General features: G+C 53.2%; 1 protein-coding gene across 6 annotated transcripts; it reads left to right on the top strand.

Annotated features, from left to right (window-relative positions):
• Positions 1 to 792: 792 nt before the first annotated feature.
• On the top strand, positions 793 to 25,299 carry INPP5K (inositol polyphosphate-5-phosphatase K). 6 transcript variants are annotated; one of them, XR_008629387.1, is made up of 13 exons: positions 818 to 1,102; positions 2,967 to 3,074; positions 3,353 to 3,461; positions 8,314 to 8,430; positions 8,712 to 8,887; positions 9,403 to 9,514; positions 10,290 to 10,399; positions 21,080 to 21,266; positions 22,325 to 22,462; positions 22,696 to 22,779; positions 22,923 to 23,027; positions 23,201 to 23,429; positions 23,863 to 25,299. XR_008629387.1 is itself a non-coding variant. In XM_055133933.1 (12 exons), exons 1-12 carry the CDS (start codon positions 1,050 to 1,052, stop codon positions 23,258 to 23,260), a joined length of 1,359 nt encoding a protein of 452 aa, XP_054989908.1. In that variant the 5' UTR covers positions 818 to 1,049; the 3' UTR covers positions 23,261 to 25,299. The 6 variants fall into 6 exon arrangements, 5 of the variants coding, with proteins under 5 accessions (XP_054989911.1, XP_054989910.1, XP_054989908.1 ...); XM_055133933.1 differs by having other exon boundaries at positions 23,201 to 25,299; XM_055133934.1 differs by having other exon boundaries at positions 1,078 to 1,102; positions 3,313 to 3,461; positions 23,201 to 25,299.
• Positions 25,300 to 26,639: the final 1,340 nt, after the last annotated feature.

Raw genomic sequence — 26,639 nt, forward strand, 5'->3', positions numbered from 1 at the left:
CACCAGGCAAGAATTAGCCAAAAGGACAAACGGTGTTGCTTAAGTTTTTTTTTGCTGGTGCGTTTCTGCAAAGTCAAACACGCCCTTGCTAATTTACTTACGCAGCATTACACACCTGAAAACAATTGGGTCATGTTTATACTGGCAAGTGTTTACTTTTTGTTTTTGTCTCCCCTTCTCGTATCTCTCTCCCAACTAACAAGCAAAACATCCGAGTATGAGTTCAGTTGGCTTCCGGGCCTATGAAGTTCGTTTGTAAAATTGTACTTTCCAGGGGGACTCAGGCTCTCATCAGATCCTGAAAGGAATGCTCTGCCCCGTCCTCCCCTCCGCTCAAAAAACAGAAAAGCCTAAGAACCAGTCATTAAAAGGAATCGGAATGACTCTCTGGCCCCGTAAATCACCCGGACTGACTGACTGTTCGGTCGTGAGGCAGCGGGAGGGCCTTTTCCTTCACTGATCGTCTTTCCAGAGTCCGGAAAAGCCCACAGGCGCGGTTAGAGACGCGAAAAGGCGTCCACGAGGGAGAGGGGCACTGTGGGGCGCGCAACGACGCGGGAGGGCGTTACCTGAGGGGGGGAGGGGCTGAGCAGCCCCCGCTCGGCCTGCGGGCCTGGGGCTCCGCGTCTGGAAACCGGAGAGACTAAAGGGCAGCGGCGCCGCGAGCGAGACGCGCCCGGACGGAGAACTCGCGCGGGGTCGGCTTCCGCCGGAAGACGGCGCCTCTGGGCCGGCCGCGCGCGGGGCACCCTGGGAGCGCGGGGCGGGGCGGGGCGGGGCGGGGCGGGGCAGTGTTGCGTCCAGTCCGCTGGCAGGAAGCCCCGCCCGCCTAACGTCGCGGGCGCCCGCAGCCTCGGCCCGCGGCCCCGCTCCGTTCCGCGCTCGGCCGCCGGTCCCGCCCCTTCCTGCGAGCCGCGCCCCCAGAGCCGCCCGTGCGCCAGCCCCGCCTCTGACGGGAGCCGGAAGGAAAACAGGCGGACCGGAGCGCTGCTCGCGGCCACTCTCCCGACGGGGGCCGGCTCAGGAGCGGCCCGGCGGCACGTGGGACGATGGCGACCGTGAACCCGCGGAAGCCCCTGGAGCAGAGAGGCCGGAAGCTCAGGTGAGGACGGCGGCCGCCGCCGCCGGGAGGCCGCAGCGCCCCGGGAGCGAGGCACCGCCGCCGGCCCGAGCCGGGCGGGGAGGCGGGGCGCGAGCGCGGCTTCTGGTCCAAAGGCGGCGCTCCCACGCTCGTTCCCGCGCCCCCACGCGCGCCCGCCCGCCGGCGTGCTCCCACCTGCACCCTCCGAGCGGGTGCTCCACTTGTCATCCGCAGGAGGCGGCCCTGTCGCGGCCAAAGGCAGAACAGAGCCGCCCGCCCCGGCCCTCGGGAGAAGTCTTGCTTGTACGAGTCATCGGCACATGCATCAGAGGGTCCGCTTGATCCTGCTGTGACCTTCTGAAATAGGAAATCAGATTTAGATAAGATCCTTGGTCGGAACGATGTGGCTTGGGCCCATGCTTGCTCTTTAATGAGTAACAGCCCTAATCGCCGACTTAGTGGTCACGTTGCAAGGCTTTATTGCTAATCGTCAAACAGGGGAGCCTTGGTACCAAGTCCAGCTTTTGCTCTCCATCCACTTAGAGCAAATTCCTGAGCGAGCGAGGAGCCTTGGAGGTGTCGAAAGGTTGCCTTCTTAATCCTCGGATGAACGGCAGGGGGAGATCGTAAACAAACCAAGCTCAGAATCCCTGGCTGAGTGCCTGGGAAGGTGGTTTTACAATGTTTTGTTGGTGTTGTTCATAGGGAGGGACAGGAAGTTGCTTTAAGCTGGCCAAGAATTTCTTCAAATTGTGCTTTTTTAGAACATAGACCTCTAAGAACAAGGTTAGGTGAAGAGATGTTTGGGGACATCCTGTCCTTTTCTCCCAACCCCCCTCTAGTCTCAAGCCTCTGGTTACTCTTCAACTCACTTGAGGATGGGTGACTTTTCTTGGTCTTCTCAGGTTTTGTAGCTCCTACTGGCCGGCCCTCTGCTAACAGCACAGGCTGGATTTCCTTGGCATGCTGCTTGGCTATTTAGTTGATCTGCAAGTCTCTCCTTCCCCAGAGTCACTGACAAGATCCATTGTTGTTAAGAGCTGCTGATCTAGTTCTGTTGCTTCCCTAGGGCTTATACAAAACAGAGGTGGAAGATGTTATCCAATCAATGACTTTTCCCAAGAGACGTAGACTCTTGAGATGTTGAGAGGCCTATTATATTTAAAATCTTTTTCCTTAGTCTCTCTGAAAGACTTGGAATTAGTTGTGCTCCAGAGGTCAGCTAGGATGGCCCGAGGGAGAGAATTTTGGTGTTGTATCTCTGTTATTTTACAAAATCCTGTCTTGTAATGCTGAGACCTCTTGGGGTGGAAACTAGAGACCTCCAGAATTTTTCTGGTGATGTTAGGGACATGTGGACTGAAGAGTCGGGATGGGAGGTTGCTGGCTGGGCCATGGGGTGATTGCTGAGACTGAATGGCTGGTGCAGTTAATAACATTCCTGACAAGGGCGGGAGAGATGGCTCAAGAGGCTAGAGCACAAGCAGGTGGAAACCCCTGCTTCAATCCCTTGCACTACCAGGGGTCGCCCCCAAATTAAAAATGATAACTTTCCTGAGAATCCATTGTATCTTCTACCCTTCCCCTCCCCGCCCCATATCCTTTGTGCTCTCCTAGTATTGGTAGCGCCAAAGCTGCCAGCAGTGGGCAGCTGTGGGCCTGTATGGAGGAGTCGATCCCAGGAGGGAATTTCCTGCTTCAGGAGTCAAAGGTAAAGATGAGGGACTTAGAGTTCAGGGCCTCTGTCTCACCCTCAGATGCAGAAATTTGCATTTCTCATGATGTTTGCAATGGACTGTAGTACAGCCACTCCTAGACCTGGAACTCTTTTTCTGGACCTGATTCTCTCCTCCATCCACCTCTCCCCTTCGCCTCCTTTCCCCAGCATACATGTGGTGACATGGAACGTGGCCTCTGCTGCACCTCCTCTAGACCTAAGTGATCTGCTTCAGCTGAACGACCAGGACCTGAATTTGGACATGTATGTCATTGGGTAGGTATCAGCAGAGCCCCTCCCCCTGCCTCTCTATCATGATCAGGTAAGCCCGGCTGGCCCCAAGATTCCCGGTGGGGGGCCTGGCCACCCCATTGTAGAGCTTTAGCCTGAGGCAGGGCCATTTGTGACCCCTTGTCCTAGATGGCAAGGGGCTGGTCCTACACTGTAGGGGAGTAAGCAAACATGGCCATCAGAACCAGGGCTCTGTCTAACCCAGTGCGTGTGTTGGAGGCAGCGCCCTCCACCAGGGAGGAGCCTCTGACCCAGATGGGCAGTTTGCAGGAGAAGAACTGTGGGATCATCAGCCTCCTTAATGATACTGCCTTTGAGGACAGCTGGAGCAGCTTCTTCATGGATGTGCTTTCCCCTCTGGGCTTCATCAAGGTAATTTACAAGTACAGGGCTATTGGCAAATGTATTTCATGTCTTCCACTCATCCCCAGCCCTCTGGCCTCCCATTCATTCATTCATTCATACTGGTGTCCATTTATTTAAATCCCCGGACCTCATTGCACCTGTCCCCCTGGGGGGGGCGAATGAGGGGAGAGGAGCCTACTCTGTACTTTTTCCATGGTTGTTGGAACTGAGCTGCAATCACCGGGGTTATGTGAACATCTTGGTATTTTTCAGGTTCAGAGAATTCCTGAGGGGGGTGTAGCTGGGCTTGTTAAACCTCAGGGTTCACCCTACCCCCACCCCCTAGTTTGTATTCACAGGCCTGCCTGAAACCTCTCAGTATAGTAATCCTTGCTGTTTATTGAGTGCTTACTTGGGGTTCTACATTATAAATGAGTTCTTTACACATACTTGTTTGTTTTATTTGGGGGAGGGCATACCCAGTTGTGCTCAGGGATTACTCCTGTCTCTGTTCTTGGGGATCACTCCTGGTGGGGTTCAGGGGATCATATGCATTGCCAGGGATCAGACCCTTACATGCTGTACTATTTCTCCAGCCCCTTTACACACATTCTTAGCTCCAGGACTTTATTGCTATACTGATGAGCTGTAAGGCTGATAGGTGGCTCCTAGCTATCTTTTTGGGATCAGAAGGTTTCCATGGGGGTGGAGCGATAGCACAGCAGATAGGGCGTTTGCTTTGCATGCACCAACCCAGGTTCAATTCCCAGCATCCCATATGGTCCCCCCAAGCACTGTCAGGAATAATTCCTGAGTGCAGAGCCAGGAATAACCCCTGTACATCGCCAGATGTGACCCAAAAATAATTTTTTTTTTCTTTTTGGGTCACACCCGGCAATGCAGAGGAGTTACTCCTGGCTCTGCACTCAGGAATTACCCCTGGTGGTGCTCAGGGGACCATATGGGATGCTGGGATTCGAACCCGGGTCGGCCACGTGCAAGGCAGACACCCTACCCGCTGTGCTATCGCTCCAGCCCAAAAATAAAAAATTTTTTTAAAAAGAAGATTTCCACTACTCAGAGGGTATCCACCCCTCAAATTCACCAGAGGTTAGGAGATGAGAGGTCAGTTGACAAAGGAAGCTTCTGGTCCAAAGGACCAGTGTTTGAGGAATCTGTGGATCCTGCAAATGCCCGGAAGTCTCTAGATTGCAGGAGCTTCATTTATCTGCTCTCCACAGTTGTGTGGTGAAAGGTCTCTCCATGCAGACCACCTAGTGCAGTGCTGCTTGGAAGTGCAAGTTCCTTGTTCCCTGTTACTATGAATTTTGTGACCCTAGTGTGTCTGATGCTGAAGGCAGGAGCTGTGAGGCCCTACAGAGAGACAAAACTAGGAGGAGGAAATAAAAGTGCTGGTTTTGGGGCTGAGGGGATAATACAGTGGGTAAGGCTCTTGCCTTGAATGCAGCTGACCCTGGTTCGGTCCCTGGCACCCCATATGGTCCCCCAAGCCTGCCCAGATGTATCCCTGAATTCAGTAGTAAGCCCTGTGCACCTCCAGGTGTGGCACAAAATGTGTGTGGGGGGTTTGCTGCAGGAACTGGAAAATGCCAGCCCCCCAGAGCCCCCAAAATTCCAAATCTGATCTCTTAGAATCAGATTTGGAGTTGAGGTTGTCTCCGAGGGCAGAGCCCTTTGCCTCTCTTCCACCCACTCCTTCCAACACTAGCAGCTAACTGGCACAGACTTGGTCAAATGGAATTGAGCCAAGGGAATTAGCTCAGCCTGTGGCCTGGATGCCTCCACTCTACCCAGGCAGCCAGACAGAGAACCTGACCCCCACAGCAAGGTCCTGTCTTCAGTCATGAATTGAGGGCAAGGGGGGCAATCCCAACTTGAACCTTATCTGTGGGGTAAAACTCTGCTGGCCATATATTGAAAGGCATGCTGACCCCCTTGGCCTGCTCCAGAGCTCCAGCCACCTCCTCCCGGATCCCTCCTTAGCTATTCCTACTCCGTTGCCATCAGGTAGAACATCTGCTGTCCAGCTCCTGTGTTTTTCCCACAGCCCCACCCTTTTTCCCATTCTGAGACTTGGGGGTGGAGGTCGGAACCTTTCTCCACTCCCACTTCCCTGCTCCTTCACTGGGTGGGCTGGTACCTTTGTAATTAAGCCCCGGGAATTCGAACCTGCTTCTCCAGAATCTCAGTGGTTCCCCAGGGAGGTCCGTCCCTGTGTTGCAGCCCTTCTTCCTTTCACTGCGTTTAGAGCCATACTTGCACATTACTGTGTGTTTAGAGGAAAGACTGGGGCTTAAGGTAGAGGGTGGCTGTAGGGACACATTTATAGCCACCTTTGCCTCACACTCGGTTCACATGCCCTCAGTCAGTCCTGAGTTTGGGGTTCCTCCTGCTTTGTCTCTGCCTCTGTGCCAGAGCTGCTGGGCTGAGGGATCAAATTTCATAATTCCTGGAAGGCCCCAGTACGTGCTCCCCACCCGGGGATTTCCTCCTTGGCCTCTGCACCTCTTGCTCCGGAAACAGCTACTCAGGTGGCGGTGGTTGGTGTAGATGCCTGAGGCTGAGAGAGGGTCACTTGCAGCCCACCCACACTCCCACTCTCCAAGACCGTAGAGCTGACTTTTCGGCAGTCCTGGGCCTGTGATGACATTACCCACATAGCTTTCCTGCTTTCCTGGGCTCCTTCAGCCTGGCTCCTGTACGCACTGATTTCTTTCCGAGTTGGCATGAAGATGAGTGTGGTCTGAAGTGCCAGAGTAGGCACAGTGGGTGCTGGTGCTCCTCGTAAGCTTACAGGCAACACATCCTGTTCTCAGTCAGGCCAAATCTAGTTATCTGGCTGGAGCACATTTACGTTGTCTATCATTCGTGGAGAAATAAAACATACAGTTTGATGGGCTTTTATATTTACACACCTGAAAACACCAGCCAAATAAAAATAGAGAGTATTTCCAGCACCCTAGAAAACCTGAACACAGGAACCTTCCCTATGTTTGTGGGGGGGGGGGCCTTGAGGCCACACTGGGGGTACTGGGTGGGCAGGGAATATGCTTCCCAGCTCAGTACCTGGCACAGTTTTGAGAATCATGCAGGTCCAAGAATCAGACCCAGGCCTCAGCACACAGCACTCAAGCTCTTTGAACTAGCATCTCCTCAGCCCTTGGTTAAAGATTTTTAAAAGTAAATGTAGGGGCTGGAGTGATAGCACAGCGGGTAGGGCGTTTGCCTTGCACTCGGCCGACCCGGGTTCAAATCCCAGCATCCCATATGGTCCCCTGAGCACCGCCAGGAGTAATTCCTAAGTGCAGAGCCAGGAGTAACCCCTGTGCATCACCAGGTGTGACCCAAAAAACAACAACAAAAAAAAAAGTAAGTGTAAAGGGGCCGGAGAGATGATAGCTCACCTGACTAGAGTACTTGCTTTGTATGCAGGGATCTTGGGTTCAATCCACTGCACCGCATGGTTCCCCAAGCATTGCTGGGTGTGACCCCTGAACAAGGAGCCAGGAACAATTCTGAAAAACTGCTCGTACAGTCTCCCCCCACCCCCAAGGAAAAAAAAGAGTATGTTTTTGGTACTATCTTTCTGATCCAGAAAGATAATACAGAAGTTAAGGCATTTGACTTAATGCACAGCCAGCACTGGTTTGATCCCCGACATCACATATGGTCTCTTGACCACCACCAGGAGTGACCTCTGAGTACAAAGCTCGGAGTAAGCCCTGAGCATTGTGGCTCAAAAACAGAATATGAAAGAAGAATCTTTAGGAGCTGGAGAGGTAGTAGAGTATGCAGGGCACATGCCTTACATGTCGCTGACCTGGTTCAATCCCTGGCACTGCATATGGTCCTCCTAAGCACTGCCAGGTGTGATCCCTGAGCACACAGCCAGGAGCACCGCTGGGTGTGACCCAAAAACGCAAAACAAAACAGAATCTTTAAACCTGTAATAACTACTTAATCCCTCTAGCATTAATGACATAGATTCCTGCATTATCAGTGAGAAAACAAACTGAGACTTATATAATAGCAAATATTAAGAGCCTTAATTAGGATTTGAACCCAGAACTGGCTCACTTCAAAACCAGTGCTCTGGTGCCAAAGAGATGGGTGCATGAATTAAAACACTTGCCTTGCACACAGCTGGCTTTTGTTTGATTCCCAGTATCTCATATGGTTTCCTGAGCACCACAGACTCTGGCTCCAAGCCCCCATTCCTTCCCAAAATAAAAAAAATATGTATTAGGGGCCAGAGTTGATAGTACAGCAGGTCAGGTGTTTGTCTTACACCCAGTCAACCCAGGTTCGATCCTCTGCATCCTGTATGGTCCCCCAAGAACCTCCAGGAGTAATTCCTGAGTGCAGAGCCAGGAATAACCTCCAAGCACCACTGGATGTGACAAAAAGCCAAATACACACACACACACACATGCATGTATATATATATATACACACATTTAGAAAACAGTGTCCTCAGCCACTGTCCTGCATAACATTGTTCCCCCTACCCGTGGCTCCAGGAGAGCCTCAATGAGGGCAGTACCTCAGCTGACCTGAGCACTGCCAGGAGTAAGTCTAACCCTGATGGTGCTGACCCTGAGTACCCTGCCCCCGTGGCCCTGAGTGCTCTGATATCCTGTCATCTCCCCCTACCCCCAAGTCCAGGAATAGAAACCAAAACTTGCTTGGCTCCCCACACGCATTATCTGGAGCTGTGGCCAGCAAGCCTCTGAGACAGCCCTAAAATACTCTGAACCCTGGGCCAGGATCTTGCACACAGTGCAGGGCCCTCTGGAGCCCCTCACTCACGCTGGACCCACATAGGGCCAAGAGTAACCCTTGACCCCCTGACCTGCAGGTCTCCTGTGTTCGCATGCTGGGGCTCCTCCTGTTGGTCTTTTCCAAGCATCAACATTTGCCTTTTATCCAGATCCTCTCTACCAACTCCATCCCCACCGGTCTCTTTGGCTACTGGGTAAGGACTGCTCTGTGGGAGCTGCTGGAGGCCCTGGCCCTGGGCTGGGAAGGACAACGAGCTTTAGAGCTGGACGGATGGAAGGGGGGAGCCTGAGTCTCACATGTTCAGGCCAGTGCCCGTGTTCCTGCTCCCAGGGGCTTGGCATGGTGGAGCCCTCAGGCGGGGAGAGCTGGGCTCCGAGGCTGAAGAGGTCGCTCTGGGCAGCTGGGGTGACTGGCCTCTGACCTTGGAAGGGGAGAGAGAAGGGTTTCCTTCCCTTCTGCCACCTGTCTTCCCAGGGGAATAAAGGGGGTGTCAACATCTGCCTAAAGCTTTATGGCTACTACATCAGCATCATCAACTGCCACCTGCCCCCCCACATGACCAACAATGACCAGCGGCTGGAGCACTTTGACCGGATCCTGGAGATGCAGAATTTCCAGGGGCTTGATATCCCCAACATCCTGGACCATGAGTGAGCTTACAGTTGTGCACTCTTGCCCTTCCCTCTCCCCATCCCCACCTCTTAGCCTTGGCCTTGGCCTCAGTCCTGGCCCCCTGGCCCTGGCCAGTCAACCTGTTCCCCCATCCCTCTCTCACCCTCTTCCTAAATGCCCTTCCTGGTCTCCCAGCCAGTTCCTCCTATCCATGGCCTGGGTCCCCTTTTCCTGCCCTAGCCCTTCTGTTCTGTCAAGAAGCCCTGGGCCCTCTTGATGACCCCCCTTGTATGGATGGAGGGGAGAAGGTGTGGGTCAGTCACACCTGCCCAGCAAGCATTTACCCTCGGCCCCTAGGGGCTGCTTTTGGGTTGAAATGGTGGGTAGGTGTCCTAAGAAGCCCATTCCTTGTCTTCACCTGATTTTTCTCCTGACCCCTGATTATGACTTCCTGGAGCTTTCAGCTCTGCAGTAACCCCTGAAACAAGTCAACCCCCCGGGGCCCCCCACCCCCATCTCACACTCAGGCTGCCTGCCTTTTTTTTCCCCAAAGCCTCATTCTCTGGTTTGGCGACATGAATTTTCGGATTGAGGACTTCGGCTTGCACTTTGTCCGAGAAGCCATTAAAAAACAGTGCTACAGTGACCTGTGGGAGAAGGACCAGGTATCAAGTGGGGGGTGAGGGGCATGCAGTGGTGATAGTGGCTCTGGGGGGCACTGGGAGGCCCAGGGGACTATGGGGGGAAGCTCTGTTTCTTTTCTTTTCCTGTTCCCCATCACGGGAGAGTCCACAGTGCCTCGCAGCGCAAGCGGAACAGCCAGTCATGCCAGCGGTCAGCGCTGGGGCTTCCTCTTCCGCTCAGTATGTGGAGACAGGACTAGGGCCTGCGGTGTCCTTGCACCAGCCCTGTTGTCTCTTTCACACTGTCCCCCCAGCTCCCTCATCTCCTGGAGGATGCACTGCCACCCTTGGCAGGGACCTGCCTATCCAAGCCTCCTCTCTGTTGTTCTGTTGGTTTGTTGGCTTTTTTGAGGGGGCAGGGGGTGGGGAGGACACTGGTAGTGCTCAGGGCTTACTCCTGGCTCTGAACCCAGGGATCCACCCAGGGTTGATCATGTGTAAGACAAGTGCCTTACCTGCTCTACTATCTCAGCACCCCCATCCTCCTCTCTGACCACGTGATCACTAGCAGCTCCACACAGCCGCTTCCCAGTAGTCTGAGGTCTGGGAAACCTCGGACTATAAGCAGCTGCTTCCCTTGGGACTGTGAAGGGATGTTTGTGACAAGACTGAGCTGCTCTCCCGGGCGGGGGGTGGGGGGGAGGTGCTGAGGCTGCCAGTGGACTCTTGGCCCACTGGGGAGGGGTGTGCTCACCCCTGTGCAGAGTGCGGTGTGGCCACTGGCTGCTGGGCGACGGGACTGTGCTTTCCTCAACAGCTCAGCCTTGCCAAGAAATGCGACCCGCTGCTCCGAGAGTTCCAGGAGGGCCCTCTACTCTTCCCGCCTACCTACAAGTTTGATAAGAACTCCAACAACTATGACACCAGGTGACACAGGGTCAGGGGAGCCTGTGAGGAGGAAGTGGGGCCCAGGAAGCCTGGGCAGGCGGGCCCAACTGAGGCACTACCTGAGACTGGAAGTGTGAGGGAAGCAGGACTAGATGCAGACATTGCCTGATGGGGGGCAGGAGGCGGGGATACATTCCCCTGAGGCGCTGACTGCCAGAGTTGTTTCAGATTGGCGGCAGAACAGGAGGAGGGGCCCAGGCTGGCAAAAGGGTTGGGCTGCCAGGGCAGAAGGGGTTGGCAGAGCTGCCAGAGGATGGGGAGTTAGATGAATCCTGACACGGGAGGAACTACATCTCAGCCTCATAGAAACGCTGCCCAATGTCCCACGTGGGGGCAGAAACCTGACCGCAGACTGACAGGAAGTAGGCCTGCACCCCTGCCCTGGTCTGTGCGCAGGCTCTGCCTCCTGTCAGCTCTATGGCCTTGGACAGGCTTTGTTGATTTGGGGGCCACACCCAGCGGCTACTCCTGGCTGGGTTCTCGGGGTTGCTCTCAGTGGCTCATGGGAACCATGTGGTACTAGAGATAGAATCCAAGCCTCCTGCATGCATACATGCTCTTATCCCTTGGCGTTAGCTTTCCAGCCCTTTAACAAGCCTGTTTTTTTGTCATCGAATGGGGCATGAAGCAGTGTTCACCTCATTTGAGGGGGTTGTTATTGAATGAGACCTTGATGGATTGGCCTGACAGCTGCCAATGGCTGTGAAGACTACTGTTGTTACTTCCCCCTCCCCTTCCCCCGCCCCCTTGGGGGGTAGGCGGGGTTAGGCCACACCCAGTAATGCTCAAGGCTTCCTTCTTGCTCTGGACTCAGAGATCACTCCTAGTTGTAAGAGATTGATTGAACCCAGGTCAGCCACATGCAAGGCAGGCATCCTATACCAATGTACTATCTCACCAACTCCATTACTCTTGTTACTTTTTGTGTGTGTATCTTTTTTTTGGGTCACACCCTGAGATGCTCCGGGGATACTCTTGGCTCTGCGCTCAGGAACCAGTCTTGGAAGTGCTCAGAGGATCATTTGGGATGTCAGGGATCGAACCTAGGTTGGCTGCGTATAAGGCAAATGCCCTCTCCGCTATACTATCACTCTGGCCCCAACTCTTTTTATTTTAGAGTCATGTATTACTGATGGACTGGAGTAATAGCACAGCGGGTAGGGTGTTTGCCTTGCACGCAGCCAACCTGCGTTCAATTCTTCTGTCCTTCTCAGAGAGCCTGGCAAGCTACTAAGAGTATCCCATCCGCACAGCAGAGCCTGGCAAGCTATCCATGGCATATTCAATATGCCAAAAACAGTAATAACAGGTCTCACAATGGAGACATTACTGGTACCTGCTTGAGCAAATTGATGAACAACAGGATAACAGTGCTACAGAAATACTGATTATCTTTACAAAAACATGGCAGTGCTTGGGTAATCCTCAAATTTAAGCCTTAGGCAGAGGAGCAGAAAGTCACTGGCACAACTTAGACAAATATTCATCTCTAAAGAAAAAAGAACTCGGGGCTGGAGCAATAGCACAGCGGGTAGGGCGTTTGCCTTGCACGCGGCCGACCCGGGTTCGATTCCCAGCATCCCACATGGTCCCCTGAGCACCGCCAGGGGTAATTCCTGAGTGCAGAGCCAGGAGCAACCCCTGTGCATCGCCGGGTATGACCCAAAAAGCAAAAAAGAAAAAAAAAAAAGAAAAAAGAACTCTTCAGGAGCTGAGAGATAATACAGTGGGTAAGGCACTTGCCTTGCATGCATCTGACTCAGGTTCCATTCCCAGAATCCCATATGGTTCCCCAAGCACTGCCAGAATTGATCCCTGAGTGTTGAGCCAGGAGTAACCCCTGAGCCTCTCCGGGTGTGGCTCAGAAACCAAAAGAAAAAAACTCTTCAGGGGCTGGAGCAAAAAACGGCGGATAGGGCGTTTGCCTTGCACGTGGCTGACCCGGGTTCGATTCCCAGCATCCCATATGGTCCTCTGAGCACCCCCCCAGGGGTGATTCCTGAGTGCAGAGCCAGGAGTAACCCCTGTGCATTGCCAGGTATGACTCGAGAAGCAAAAAATAAAACAAACTCTTCATATGTAAGGGGAGTTTGTTTCACTTGGAGCAGCTCCTTTATGCCTAGCAGGACTGATGAAGGCAGGGGCGCAGTCCGGGACTGGGGGTAACAGGTCCGTAATGGTCAGTGTGGCCAGTATCGAGAACTGCCAGCACAGGGCTGGGAGTGGCATGGCTGAACCACAGTGTCCCCACTAAGGAAGCAAGAAGAGAGACTGAGCTGCCTCAGGAGTGTGGGCAGATGGAGAGGGGTCATGACTAGGCAGTGACGTGAGAAGAGGCCAAGAGCACAGGCAAGGTCCAGCCCAGGCCCCAGAGGCCAGAAAGGAGGTAAGAGGGCAGGTTGCGCCAGCAGGCTGCTCTGGAACCGGAGCTGCAGGGTGACTGCCTGTTTCCACAGCCATCCCCTGGAGGCTGCAAGACCTCAGGGGCAGCCTCGGGCCTTGGGGGACTGAGGTATACCTCTTGACTTCAGAGCCCCACTTGCCAGCAGGAAATGTGCTACTGACGGGGTCAGAGCGATAGTACAACGGGTTGGGCAGGGCGTTTGCTTGGGCACAGCCAGCGTGGGTTCAGTCCCCTGCCAGGAGTGACCCCTGAGTGAAGAACCAGGAATAAGCCCTGAGCACAGCTGGTGTGGCCTAAAAACTGAAAAAAGAAATGAATAAAAATACTGATAGGCCATGTAGCAAGGTGTCCCTTTGTCCTCCAAGGATTGAGACCAGCAGGAAGTTGAACGGCGCTGCAGAGATCTGGGTCCAGGCTCTTGTGTTGGCAGTGCCTGACTCTAGATGGCAGGTCTCAGAGGCATTCAACAATTTCCTCGGCTGGGGAACTATGGCTCAGACGCAGTTTCCTGGACAGCGGCCCATAGGGCCTCAGCAGCAACAAAAACAAAACCAGGATCAAGACATCAGTGTCTTGCTAAGGAAGAGAGGAGACTTATTTTCATATATTTGATGCAATCCAGCTCCCGTTGATACTATTACTGAGCATGTACCTTGTGCCAGGACCTGGGCCCTAACCTTTGCCTGCACAACTTTGTTTCCTTGGTACCTTATCTTTATCCTCCTTAGGCAGACAGGGTTGTTTCTGACAAATAAGAAAACAGTCTCATTACCTAAGCAAGATAGTAACAGTAAGTGGTCGAGCAAGAATTTAAACTAGTCTCTATGACACCAGACCCATGAGCTTCCCGTTGCCTGCAGCCAGGAAATGACGGCATGTCTGGACAGAAACGGGGGCAATATAACCACAGTGTTCTGAGGCCAGAGCAATAGACAGTACAGTGGGTAGGGTATTTGCCTTGCACACGGCCGACCCCGGTTTGATCCCCATCACTCCATACAGATACCTGCAAGCATCACCAGGAGTACACAGCCAGAGGTAAGGCTGAGTACACTGATGTGGCCCAAAAACCAAAAATGTGTCCAGGCTGAGGCCAGGTCCAACAACAGCTGAGGTTCCTACAGTGGCCAGCATCTAGCCTCCTAGAAGTTCATGTCTGACTGTGGAGCTGATCAAGACACCTGCACTAGGGAACCTGCCCTGCTCCAGCTCACTCACAGCCTTTCCAGCTCTGTGCAGCCTCACCTCTCACACACAGACACTGTAAATGTGCTTCGTGAGACCCTGGGTGTCTGCCTTGCTGCGCTGAATGCCCAGAACACAGGCATGAATCTGATGACCAGCATGTGTTTGAATTGGGAACCTGAGAAGAGACTAGGGTAGGAAGAGAACACCAAGGGCTGGAGCATGACTTTCATGCTCACCCTGATTTAGTCCCTGAGCATCACTACAAGTAGCCCCAAGTACTGCCAGGTGTAGTTGCCAAAAAGAGGAAAACTTGCTGTTTAAGAAGCAGCCATGGAGGCAGAGCAATAGTAGAGCAGCTAGGTCACCTGCCTTGCACATGACAGACCTAGGTTTGATCCCAGCATCCCATATAGTCACCTGAGCACCACCAGGAGGAATTTCTGAACACAAAGCCAAAGGTAATCTCTGAGCATCACTAGGTATGATCCAAAAACAAGCAAACAAAAAAGCAGTCAATGGAGTAGAGGGACTCAGCCCTGAGCCAAATAAGACCCAAGTGAATAGCATCTGTCCAAGAAGTGGCTAGCTGGGGGCTCCAGAACACCATGGAGGGAGGCTAAGGAAAGACAGCTGAAGCCAGGACAGGCTCCTGGGGCATCTGCTAGGGAGGCAGGAGTTTGGCAGCTGGCAGCCAGACGACAACTCGGAGGAGAGGCGCCCTGCAAAGCCTCATCCAGCTGTCCAAGCAGTTGTGAGTGAAGCCATCAGTGGCATGTCTGTAGCTTCACATGGCCCTAGCAGTGGCAGCCCCAGCCAGGCTGTCGTGAGAAATGCAGCCAGTGAGGATGGGAAGCCTTGGGGGAGGGTGGGGGGAGGGGAAATTCTGTATAAGCCAGGGGTTGTGATAGGATTTTTGTTTTCTTTTTTGGACCACCCCTGGCACTGCTTAGGCATTACTCCTAGGTCTGCACTCTGGAATAACTCCTGGCGGTGCCGGAGGATCCATGCCGGGTCAGCTGTATGCAAGGCACTACTCACTGTTGGGTATCACTCTGGCTTCTCAGTAGGGTTTTCTTACAGGTGACATGAACCCTGCTAAACTCTGTGAGACTCTGGTAGCTGATAGAGGGTCTTAGAGTCCCTCTCACCAGTTCAGTAAGGATCATGTTAGAAGCCACATGTAGAGGCTGAAGGGAAAAAGTGCTTTTTTTCTTTTTATTACTATTTATGTTAGGCACCAGGGTTTACAAAGCTTTTAATATATTTCAGGAATTCAGTGTTCCAACTCCAAACCCACCACCAGTGTCAGTCTCCCTCCACCAATGACCCAAGGTTCCCTTCCATTCCCCACCCCGCCTCCTTAGTAAACTTTGTAAAATTTTTACGTTTGGATCACGTGTTTACAATAGTGTTGACTCTTATGGCTTTAAAGTGCATAGTTACTGCTCAACTGCCAAAACATTTATGACCCTTGTTCAGTGCCATTATGTTAGCTCCAGTCCACATTCTCCTCCCCTCAACCCCTGAAAAATGCTTCCAGATCCAGAATTGGAACAGTTACCACATTGGGCTTAGTTCAGTTCATACTTTTGTTTGCAGTGCCAGGGATGGAGCCTAGAGCCCCACACAAGTAAGGCATGAGCTCTGCCACTGAGCCACACCTCTGCCTGCTGGGTCTGTTCAATGAATTATTTTATGTTTTAGTTTGGGAGCCACACCCGGCAGTGCTCAGAGCTAACTCCTGGCTCTGTGCTCAGAGGTCCTGGTACTCTGGGTGATGTTCAGGGACCACATCAGGGTCCTTGATGCCAGGGATTTGGACTGGGGTCAGACACATGTACAACAAGCTCCTTGACCTCCTGTAATCTCTTCTCACCACATTTTCAGTGGACTCTTAGCAGAAAGAATCAGGGACCAGGAGATAGAACAAGGGTTAGGGAGCACACACCTGACCAGGGTTCAGTCCTCGGCATTGCATGGCCTCCCAAGCATGGAGTACAGCTCTGGAGACCCCCAAGCATCACTGGCGATCCCTGGCACCACCATGCTCAAGCAGTATGACATCTTCAAGCCCCAGCATCAGAACTGCCACCTTGTGAGCTGAGTATTGCTCAGGGAGCCATGGAGACCCCCTCGCAGAAAGAATCTTACAGAGTTACATGGTTTTCATTTTTCCAAAGTAAAAACATACTAATGTCCAGAAACAGTCCTTGCACTTGGTCATGACCAATCAGCTGAAAGCATTAGTGAGGCTCTCTCCTAGACCGTGGAATAAAACAATTCTGGTGGCCGGCACATGAGGGAACAGTGGAAAAAACTGGGCAAGCATCTGATTTCCACCTGGTCAAGGTGATTTCTCTAAACTTCAGTTTTACACAGAAGGAGAAAAATAGGCCCTGTAGCAGGCTTATTAGAAGAATTAGAACTTTTTTTTTTCTTGCTTATTGGGTCACACCTGGTGGTGCGCAAGCGTTACTCCTGGCTCTGCACTCAGGAATCACCCCAGGCGGTACTCGGGACCATATGGGATGCTGGGAATCGAACTCAAGGTGGCCGCGTGCAAGGCAAACGCCCTACCCGCTGTGCTATCGCTCCAGCCCCCAGAATTCAAACTTTCTGAGAGTCACCTGTTGCAAGGACTGATACCCAGATTGACCCTGTTTTTAGCTCTTTTAGAAATGGAAAGTTGGGGAACATATATAATCGTTCTGTCTATTTTCACTATGCTAGAGCATACACTTTGCTTGTGGAGGCTTGGGTTTAATCCTCAGCACCATATGGTCCCCAAGCACTACCAGGAGTTGCGTAGGACCCTGGGCACCACTAGGTGTTGCCCCCAAATAATAATCATTGTTTTTGCTTCATTTGGGACTATACCTAGCAGTGCTCAGGGTTTACTCCTGGATCTTTTTTCAGGGCTAGGGATCAAACCAGACATCTGCGTGCAAGGCAAGTGCCTTACCTGGCCTTTTTCATTTATTTCTTGTATTTTTGTTATCAGGGAAGCTTCTTGAGGCCCTTAGTCCATTTAGTGTACCCCAGCTGCCTAGCATCTGATAAATGTATCATAAAGGCACAGTAAATCTTGGCTGAAAGAACGCACAAGTCTGGCCAGGGTAATGGCTCAGAGGGCTTGTGCGGGTGTGTATTTTATCCCCAGCACCACATGGTTCCCCAAGCACTGAGCTGGGGGTAGCCCCTAGGCACCACTGAGTGTGGCTCCAACAAAAACAAAGAGAAACCCACAGATGCTCTGTATTCTGGTCCCCAGTCACAAAGCCTGAACTGGGTGTGGAAAAGCAGGAGCGGGAGACATGCTGATGGGTACTGAAGGGGGAGGAGTGGCCATGTCCTGGGAGGATCTTGATCGAGAGCAAGTACTGGCCCTTGACCATGAGAGGGAAGTCGGGTGGGGAAATGCGCCGTGAAAGGGAGAGTGCTGTGGTCTGTGGTTCGTGGCTATTGGCCCCAGCTGTACCAGGTAGACTCCGAGGCTTGGTACCTGTAGTCTGGCATGGGAATGCCACCAGGTCCTGCCTGCCGTCCTCTGAATGGCCTTCAGAACCGGGAGAGGTTGAACAACCCTGGGCGCCACAGGCAGACGTTGTTTAGCCGGTTACTGCCTTTTGATTCCTCCTTTGATGGGCCTTAATTAATTTAATCCTCACAGTGACTCTTTGAAGTACTATTATCGCTCCATCTTAAGAGCTGAAAAAAACTGAGTGGTGAAGTCACTTGCCCAAGGGCACAGGACTGTTTTATTTTTTTTTTTTTTTTTTTTTTTGCTTTTTGGGTCACACCCAGCGATGCTCAGGGGTTACTCCTGGCTCTGCACTCAGGAATTACTCCTGGCGGTGCTTGGGGGACCATATGGGATGCCGGGGATCGAACCCGGGTCGGCCGCGTGCAAGGCAAACGCCCTACCCGCTGTGCTATCGCTCCAGCCCCGGCACAGGACTGTTTTAAAAAACTCAATTACTGACTTACTATAGAAGTATATATTGGGCCAGGGAGATAGCTCAAAGAGCCAGAGCATGTGCTTTGCATGTGGGAGCCCTGAGTTCAATCCCTGGCCTCACATGGTCCCCAGAGTGCTCCTGGGAGTGGCCCAAAATTAAACAAGCTGGAGAGATAGGTCAGATGGCCAAGCACATGCATCTTGTGGGCCCAGATTCAATCCCTGGCACCACCTGGGCCCCTGAATATCATGAGGTTTGGTTTCGAGGCTACCACACCAGTGCTCTGGGACCTGGCAGTGCTGGGTGCTGAACCTGGCCTCCTGCATACAAAGCACACAGGCACCTCGCCGGGCTATTCCTACAGCTCCTTCCGTGAGCATTTTGAAGGGAGTGAGTTTGGGCTTCTCAGGCAGTTGTGGAGTACCTGCCACAGGCCAGGCTGTGACTCCAGAGCACCCACGGTGACTGCAGTGCCAACTCGAAGGAAAAAGCTGCACAGCAGCAGTTGTGGGAGTCCCAGTGTAAAACCTGCTCTGGAAGCAGAGAAGAGAGGGCAGGGATGGCTCTAGGACAAAGACAGCGTCAGAATTGGGCCTCTCCCAGGCGAAGTGGGCACAGGCAGCATACACTGCAAAAGTGAAAGAGAGAGCTCCCGGGATGGGAAACAAGGGAGGACAGGAGCATCGGACTTCCAGGCACCTTAAAAGGATCCTTGTAATTTGGAGGCAGTGAAAGCTCCTTAAAGGACTTGGGGGTCCAGGGGGATAGTACAGTGATTAAGGCATTTGCCTTGCATGCAGCTGACCTACGTTTGATCTCCAATACCTCCTATGTCCCGTGAGTGCCCCCAGAAGTGATATCTGATTGCAGAGGCAGGAGTAAGCCCCTGAGCACAGCTGGTGAGGCCCCAAACTTAAAAAAAAAAAATCATGTTTTTTGGGTGTCTTTTTTTTTTTTGAGGGGGTGAGGGTTGGGGACTATACCCAGTAATGCTGGGGAGACCATATGATGCTGGAGATTGAACCCAAGGTTCCTACACACAAAACATGAGCTCAGTCCTTTGAGCCATCTCCCCAGCCAGTCCCTCCAAGTTTTTCGAGGGAATTTGCAGCTTCAGCACTCAGCAGTGCTCAGGGTTTACTTCTAAGTAAACTCTGCTAAGAAATAATTTCTGGTGGGGCTCACCAGATTCTGTGGGGCAGGGAGTGGAACCCAGAACCCGAGTTGACCACATGCAAGGAAAGTACCCTACCTGGTGAACTAACCCCTGGTCTCCTTAAAGGTTTTAAAGTAGGAAATCGGGGGCTGGAGTGATAGCACAGCAGGTAGGGCGTTTGCCTTGCACGCGGCCGACCTGGGTTCAAATCCCAGCATCCCATATGGTCCCCTGAGCACCGCCAGGGGTGATTCCTGAGTGCATGAGCCAGGAGTAACCCCTGTGCATTGCTGGGTGTGACCCAAAAAGCAAAAAATAATAATAATAATAAAGTAGGAAATCATTTGACCAGTCTTTACCAAAAATATATATAAGAATATATCAATTTTAGAATTTGTATATTAGATTTTTATTTATATAAAATTCTTGTATAAAAATTCAGAAAAACTTATTTTCATTTTTGGGCCACACCAGTGGCACTTAGGGAGGACTCCCAGCTCTCTACTTGAGAGTGCCTCCTTGTGATGCCAGGGATCAAACAGGATCAGCTGTGTGCCAGGCAAGCACCTTAACCCTAGTGCTGTCTCTTTGACCATACCACTCTCAAGATTCATTTGAAATGAGATGGAGGAACAGAGCCACAGCACATGTCTCTTTTCAGAACTCAGGGTCTCTGTTAGATAGTCATAGCTCTTGGTCCTTTCCCAGTAGCTGTCATTGTTTGTTTAGAGCTGGCCCTATCTTGGGGCAACTCCAGCTCCCTTGGAGAGGGAAGCCTGAGCATCTCCATCTCCACGGACTGGACAGCCTCCCGTGCTCCTCAGAGAGCCTGGTAGATGAAGGGCAGGTGGGTGCTGTCTGGATTGATTCTTTGAGAACAAAGAATAGCCAGTGTCCAGCAATGGATTTTCGGGTTTGGGTTTGGGTTTGGGTTTTGTTCTGGGGCAGTGCCCAGGGCTTAATCCTGACTCTCACCTCAGGGGTCACTGCTGGTATGCTTGGAGGAATCATACGTGGTGCTGGGGCTCACACCTGGGTGAGCTATATGCAAAGCAAGCACCTAAACCTTTGTACTATCTCTCTGGCCCACGAGAACTAATTTTGTATTCTGGGCTTAACTTTGGAGATTTCTCTCAAACGATGATTATCTAATCCAATCAGCAACTGTATGAGATAACTGTTATTATCTCTACAGTTTGAGGAAGCCGAGCTGAAACCTAGAGGCGTTGAGCTGGTGATTACGAGCACTGCTATTCTGGGGCCAGAGAGGCAGGCTGCTCAGCGGGCCAGAGCACATGCTTTGCATGCAGGAGGCCCAGTTCAGTCCTTAGCTATGGGTCACCCCAGCACAAAAATGAAGTAGCCCCTGAGCACACTGAGGTGCCCGCCGCCCTTCCCCCACACATAACACGCACACACGTGCGCGCGCGTGCGAAAAAGAGCACATGTGATGGGAATCCTGGCTCTGCCACGTGCTAGTGCTGTGACTTTGGGCAAGGGACTTCCCCTCTGCAACTCTCCACCCGTAAAGAGTTATCCCTGAACTGTTCTGACTGGGGGCCTGCACTGAGCTTTTTCTGAACGCTTCCCTTCCTTTTTCTAAGGTCAGACCTTTAGTAAGGAGGAAGCTGAATTCAAGTTCAGGTCTCTAACTCCCCAGGTCCAGATCTCAGCTTTTGTTCAAGTGCTTTTGTTCAGGAAGTAAAAGCTTTGTGCTGGAACCTTCTCAGAAGTGCTGAGACTGGAGGCCCTTGGCGGAGTCCCACATAGATGGGCATCCTCCAGAGTCTAGGAGTCACCCTCAGACTTGCTGTGGGGCGGTCCTCCAACTCTACCCAGGGTCTCACGGCCACTGACAGACTCTGGTATTAGGGGCTCCAGAAGAACCGTGGTGATGTCTTCTGTCTTCCTGCCAACCCTTTTTTTCTCTCCCTATTCTCCTCTTCCTCTAGTGAGAAAAAGCGCAAGCCTGCATGGACCGACCGCATCCTATGGAGGCTGAGGCGGAAACCCCAGGACGATCCCCACATTCCTAAGCTGCTGGCCCCCTACTTCTCCCTGTCTCAGAGGAGCTACGTCAGCCACATGATGTACAGCATCAGTGACCATAAGCCTGTCACTGGCACGTTCGACTTGGAGGTGAACTTGCAAGCGGGTCCGCCTGGGGCAAAAGCACAGCTCTGAGCCACATCCCCAAACCCTCAGCCCTAGGCTCTGTCAGCAGATCCCCCAGGGGAGACTGTCAGAGACCTGATTGCCTTTCCGCTCAGGTCAGGTATCCCAGCTCATCTTAGGAGCTGTTGACGCGCTGTCTGTCAGAACCACTCTCAGACCCTGTGTGAATAGGTTTCCATTTCCTCTTGGTGCCATCCCTGGGGGCTAATGAATTCCATTAAGCTTATTACCTATGATGTGAAGTCGGACTTTTATTCATCCTAAGCATGTGGATCAGGTTGCCAAGGGACCTCTCGCCATCCTTGTCTCTTCCTGTCTAATGACCAAGGTGTTCCCTCAGGCTGCTCTTGCCCGTCACGTCTCCCCAGTGCTCCGTCTTTATGCTGTTGCGTCTCTTCGCCTTTCTATAGCTGTTCTCACCAGGGTACCCCACCAGCCCACACAGATGGATTTGGCCTTTGGGTCAGGAATTCTGGAGGCCTAGAGCTTGTGTGGCTTCTTTATCCTTTCTTTTGGCAGGGGTGGATGTAGGGGTTTAGGCAAACCCAAGATCATGAAGCATGTGCTGTACATTGCACTGCTGCCCCAGCCCCTACCTGGCTGCTGGTTTTTTTTTTTTTTTTCACTTGGGGCCACACCTGGAAATGCTTAGGAACTACTCCATGCATGGGGGTTTCTCCTGGCAGGGGACCCTGCGGTGCCCAGGATGGAGACTGAGCCTCCCACATATACTCGGCCCTTTGGGCCTTCTCCCTGGCTCTCGTACCTGGCTGCTTAAACTTTTAACACCGCCTCATTCCACCTGGCCCACAGCCCCTCCTCCCTGCCAGGGTCAACTACCCTGTGACAAGCCGTTGGCCTTTGTCTTCTAGTTGGCCAAAGTGTGACACTTCCAGGGCTGCCTAGCAAAGCCCTCTGTCCCCTCCTTTGGTGCCCTTCTCCTGCCACTGACCCTGACGTGCTGGGTGGGAGAGTATGGGCATTTATCTCGCTGTGGGGTTCCCCCTCTGCCCCCTGTGTAGCTGAAGCCATTGGTTTCTGTGCCCCTGATCACTCTGATGCCCGAGGGCCTGTGGACCTTGGAGAATGACATGCTTATCAGCTACACCCTGACCGCCGACTTCCTCAGCAGCCCCTGGGACTGGATTGGATTGTACAAGGTGATGTAGTGGGCGTGGCGGGGAGCACCCCAGTGATACCCTCTGCCTTAGCCATTCTGGGTCTCTGGGGAGCCGGGTACAGAAACTGAAAACTCCCTCAGGGACCCCCACTGTGGGAGTGACGCTGGAAGGAGTGGAGTGCAGGCAATCGGGAAGGAAACCCCCATCTCTTAAGACTGGGCCCAGGCCTCACATCCTCCCAGACCACTCACCAGCCAATTCCCCTCTCACAGGTGGGGCTGCGCGACATTAATGACTATGTGTCCTATATCTGGGTTGGGGACAACCAGGTCTTCTGCAGTGACAGGCTGAACCAGGTACTTGGCCCTTCCTGAGATGGGCACTCCCTGTCCAGAGTGTTTGTTCCTGTCCCTGGGAGGAGCAGAGGGCCAGCTCAGGGTGACCACGGGCTCAGGAGCTGACCCCCTTCCTATCTTTCCCTCCCCCCACCCCCCGCCAGGTCTACATCAACATCAGTGATATCCTGGAGACTGAGGAGCAGTTTCTCCTCTGTTACTACAGCAACAACCTCCGCTCTGTGGTGGGGATAAGCAAACCTTTCAAGGTAAAAGCTGGAGGGGGACGGGAAGGGGGAGGACAGGACTCCAGGCCGCCATCCTTTCCCCTGAGGCCACGGGCCTAGCTGCACTGGGGAGCTGCTCCATTCAGGGACGGGGAGAGATGGGAAAGCCTGCTTCAGCCCCAGGCGTATGCTCACCCACGGTCTCACCCCTGCAGATCCAGCCTTGCGCCTTCATGGGGGCGGACCCGCCTAAGGAAGACCAACCACAGAACTGAGCTGGGCAGAGACGGGATCCAGGGCAGAGGCCAGAGCTGGCAGTCATCTCTGCTTCCTACCGCCAGGAGAGCAGGCGGGGCGGGGCCCAGCCTGCCCCTGAGGAGACAGCAAGTAGCCTCCACCTCCCAGCGGCACTCCAACCACTCCTGTGCTCTCTCTCCAGTCCAGGTCTCTGGAATTGGCTGCTAAATACAGGTTTTTATTGCAGAGATGGGCATGAAACCAGCTGGTTCATCAACGTGGAAGATCTGGGGACGGCTTACCAGATGTGGGAAGGACCCTCCAGTCTCCAGCTCATTTCTTGATTTTGCCCACATGCACTTCCAGTCCCACCCCAGCAGGCCTGCCAGGCACATTGCCCCATCTGGCACAGACCTACATTCTTGCCATGCCGTCGGGGCCTGCGGGGAGGGGAGATGCTCACATTTGTTCAGGCCCCATGGGCTGGTTGGTGCCATCTCCACTGGGTTCCAAGAGCCTTGGCATCATCTTGTCTGCCCCAAGGGAATAGACAGGGTTGGGGAGGGATCCCTCTTTTCAGGGGAAGCATCTGACTAAGATGGCACACTGAAAGGACCCTCCACCCGCATTCTCGTGGCAGGGTTGTGGGCAGGTGGAGGAGTGTCCTGCCAGACCAGCACTGTCCCGCCCCATGGAATCCGACACAGGAATTTCTGGGACCTTAGAATGGAGCTGGACCTGAGTTCACTTCTGTTGGTGGGGCAGGCTTCATGCCTCTAGCCTGCCCTCCTGGAGCAGTTGGCAGGTGGAAGAGGAATGGTGGTAAAGTCTTTGGCCCCTAAAGCTCAGCTGCCCCTTCCCTGGCCAGCAGCCATGTATGGAACGGCTTTGCTCCAAACCCTTCTGGGACCGAGAAGTGAGGCAGATGAAGGGAACTGGGGTCAAGACATTGTAAAGAACATGGCCTGGGCTGTGGGTTGGGCGGGGGGCCTTCGGAGAACATTCCCCAGGCGTTCTATGGACAGGGTCTGTTACATCCAGTAACTTGCCTCCAGCCCCTGTTGCCAGTCACTGGCCCTTCTCCCGGGAAACATGCGCCAGGCTGCCATGCCTGTTCTGCGACCTGAGACGAGGACACTCCGTTGCTCTGCAGCTCTACGCCTGTGAACCGTGGAGAACTGCTGTGTGGCTCCTGGTGAGCCACGGCTGTGTGTGACTGTTGCACTAGGCACTGCTCAGCAGCACGGCCTTCCCACTGGCTGTGGTGGTGCTGTAAGGGGCACCTGCCGGAAGCCTTTGCTAGACTCCAGGACGATGAGACCACTCACGTCTGAGCAGCAGAGAACGCCTGGATGGGATAGAAATAAGTCCTGGTTTTGCATGCTCTGGGACTATATCCGGCAGTGCTCGGGAGCTGTTCCTGGCTCTGTGCTCAGGGGACAGTGCACAGTTGCAAGCCAAGTGCCTTAACCCCTAACTATCTCTCCAGTTCCAGGATAAGGACCTGGGATTGCGGCTGCCCGCCCAGTTGGTCAATGCCACTTAGCTTACTGTGCTGCTAAGTGGAATGGGTTTCTTGGCACAGGTGACTATACCGTGCCCACTGGTTCATGCCTCATTACCTGCTGCTCCCTCACACCTGAGTCTGAGTCTTGATCCTGACTTAAACTATCTAAAAACATTGCCATCTTTTCTCTCTGTTCCACCATTCCCTAGGGCCCCCACCCTCATTTCCACAGTATCCCCTGGCCTACCCCCAGCATATCCCCTGAGCCCTCCACCTTTCACCCCTTGTTTCTTCTCACATGCGCAGTCATCACCAAGGGCCGCCGCAGGCTCCATTTTGCAGATAAAAGGGGGGCTGGAGCCCATCACCGACTCCAGGAAAGCTGAGCTGAGGCAAAGCTTCCTCTGAAGTTTACACAGGCAGCTATGAACCGGAAAAAGGAATGGGGTCAAGACCTGTGTTGGAATCCGAGTTGCATCTCCCCACCTTGGCGTCTGCAGATACAAATGATGTAGCTCTTTACAAGATTATTGTGAGAACAGCTGCAAAAATAAAACTACTGTATGCCTACCTTTTCACTCTGAATTAGTGTTAATTCCGGAACTGGATCCTGACACCAGATTCCCCATTTATCCTGCTTATGGTGCATACTTAACCTCCACATGCCCAAGATCTCCCTCTTATTTGGAGTAGGGTGGGTTTCCCTAAGAAGCTTAGGGGGTCTGGGATGTAGTGCTTTGGTGCGAGAGCCTTCTGGGCTGCACCCTGCAATGCTGGGGGACCGTGTGGTGCCAGGCATAGAATAAGGCTTGGTTGTGTGCAAGGCATGTGCTTTAACCTCTGTACTATCTCCTTGGCCCCTCCCCTTAGTTCTCACAAGCCTAACCCTGCCACTCCCTACCTGGAGAGTCATGTCCTACAAGTGACAAGGCGGGAAGGGGAAGGGGGAGTGCTCTTCCCTCCTCGGGGCCCCAGTCAGGATATGGCTACTCTGGATCCAGCCCTGACCCGCTGGGTGGAAACAGGAAATATGTGAGACTTGGTGTGCGCTGGGTCTCTACGCCTGGCTCCACAGCTGATAAGGCCATTGTGTGGCTGCCTGGGATGAGCCGGCCCTGGATAGATGTGCTTCCCAGAGGAAGGAAGGAAGCTTCGCTGGCCTTTCCTGGGCGGGGGAAGGTGTTGAGGGAAGGGAAGGGTGCCTGAGGGAAGAGGCCTGTCCTACTTGTCAAGGTCAGCTGGCCCTCTGGAGGGCAGCCCCTCTGGTGCCAGCCTCTCCCTCTGGAAAGGTCAATTTCCCCTGTCCACTTCCCCCTTCTCATTTCCTATAAGGAATGGCTGGAGACTGGAGGCCCAGTTCCAGGCCAGGAAAGTGTCAACTGTGATTTAGCAACAATGAAGATTTAAAAAAAACACTGGGAACATTAGGGGGGAGGGGGGAACCACCTGAGATTATTAGAGTGAGGAGTGGACAGAGCTAAGACTGTCCACAGCCACAGAAACTGGGACCACCTTCCCAAGTGACTAGCTCAGAGGAGGTTGTGTTAGGGGTTCTCCTGCCTCTCGAGCCAACTCCTTTGCACCATGGTTGCCACCCCCAGCCCACCCCAGCCCTGACCCCTCCAGTTTAAGGAGTTTGCCCGCTGCTTTTGGAGGAAGCTAAGCTGGGCTGTATGCCAGAGGGGCAATGCCTTCGGGAAGGACCCAGTCAGTTTAGGGGAGAACCGTGCAGCTTTTGGATTTGGGGTGTGGTTACTGTGTTTTCCAGCCAATACTGAACCAGTGGACTATAGGAGATGCCGGACTACTGGGAGGAACCTGGCATGCGATGGTCCCTCAGGGTGGCTGCATCAGCTCCTCTGGTTACCTGGGACAACAGGCATTTCCTCCACCCTTGGCCACTCCTCTTC

This window comes from Sorex araneus, chromosome 3 (genome assembly GCF_027595985.1).
Source record: "Sorex araneus isolate mSorAra2 chromosome 3, mSorAra2.pri, whole genome shotgun sequence".
Classification (NCBI taxonomy): Eukaryota; Metazoa; Chordata; class Mammalia; order Eulipotyphla; family Soricidae; genus Sorex; species Sorex araneus.

Excerpts from the sequence above, each read along its gene's own strand:
- INPP5K (XM_055133933.1), top strand. The coding sequence starts at position 1,050 with ATGGCGACCGTGAACCCGCGGAAGCCCCTGGAGCAGAGAGGCCGGAAG. Across the intron at positions 3,462-8,313 it reads CCCCTCTGGGCTTCATCAAG|GTCTCCTGTGTTCGCATGCT; the intron begins GTAATTTACAAG and ends CCTGACCTGCAG. Across the intron at positions 22,780-22,922 it reads GCAGTGACAGGCTGAACCAG|GTCTACATCAACATCAGTGA; the intron begins GTACTTGGCCCT and ends ACCCCCCGCCAG.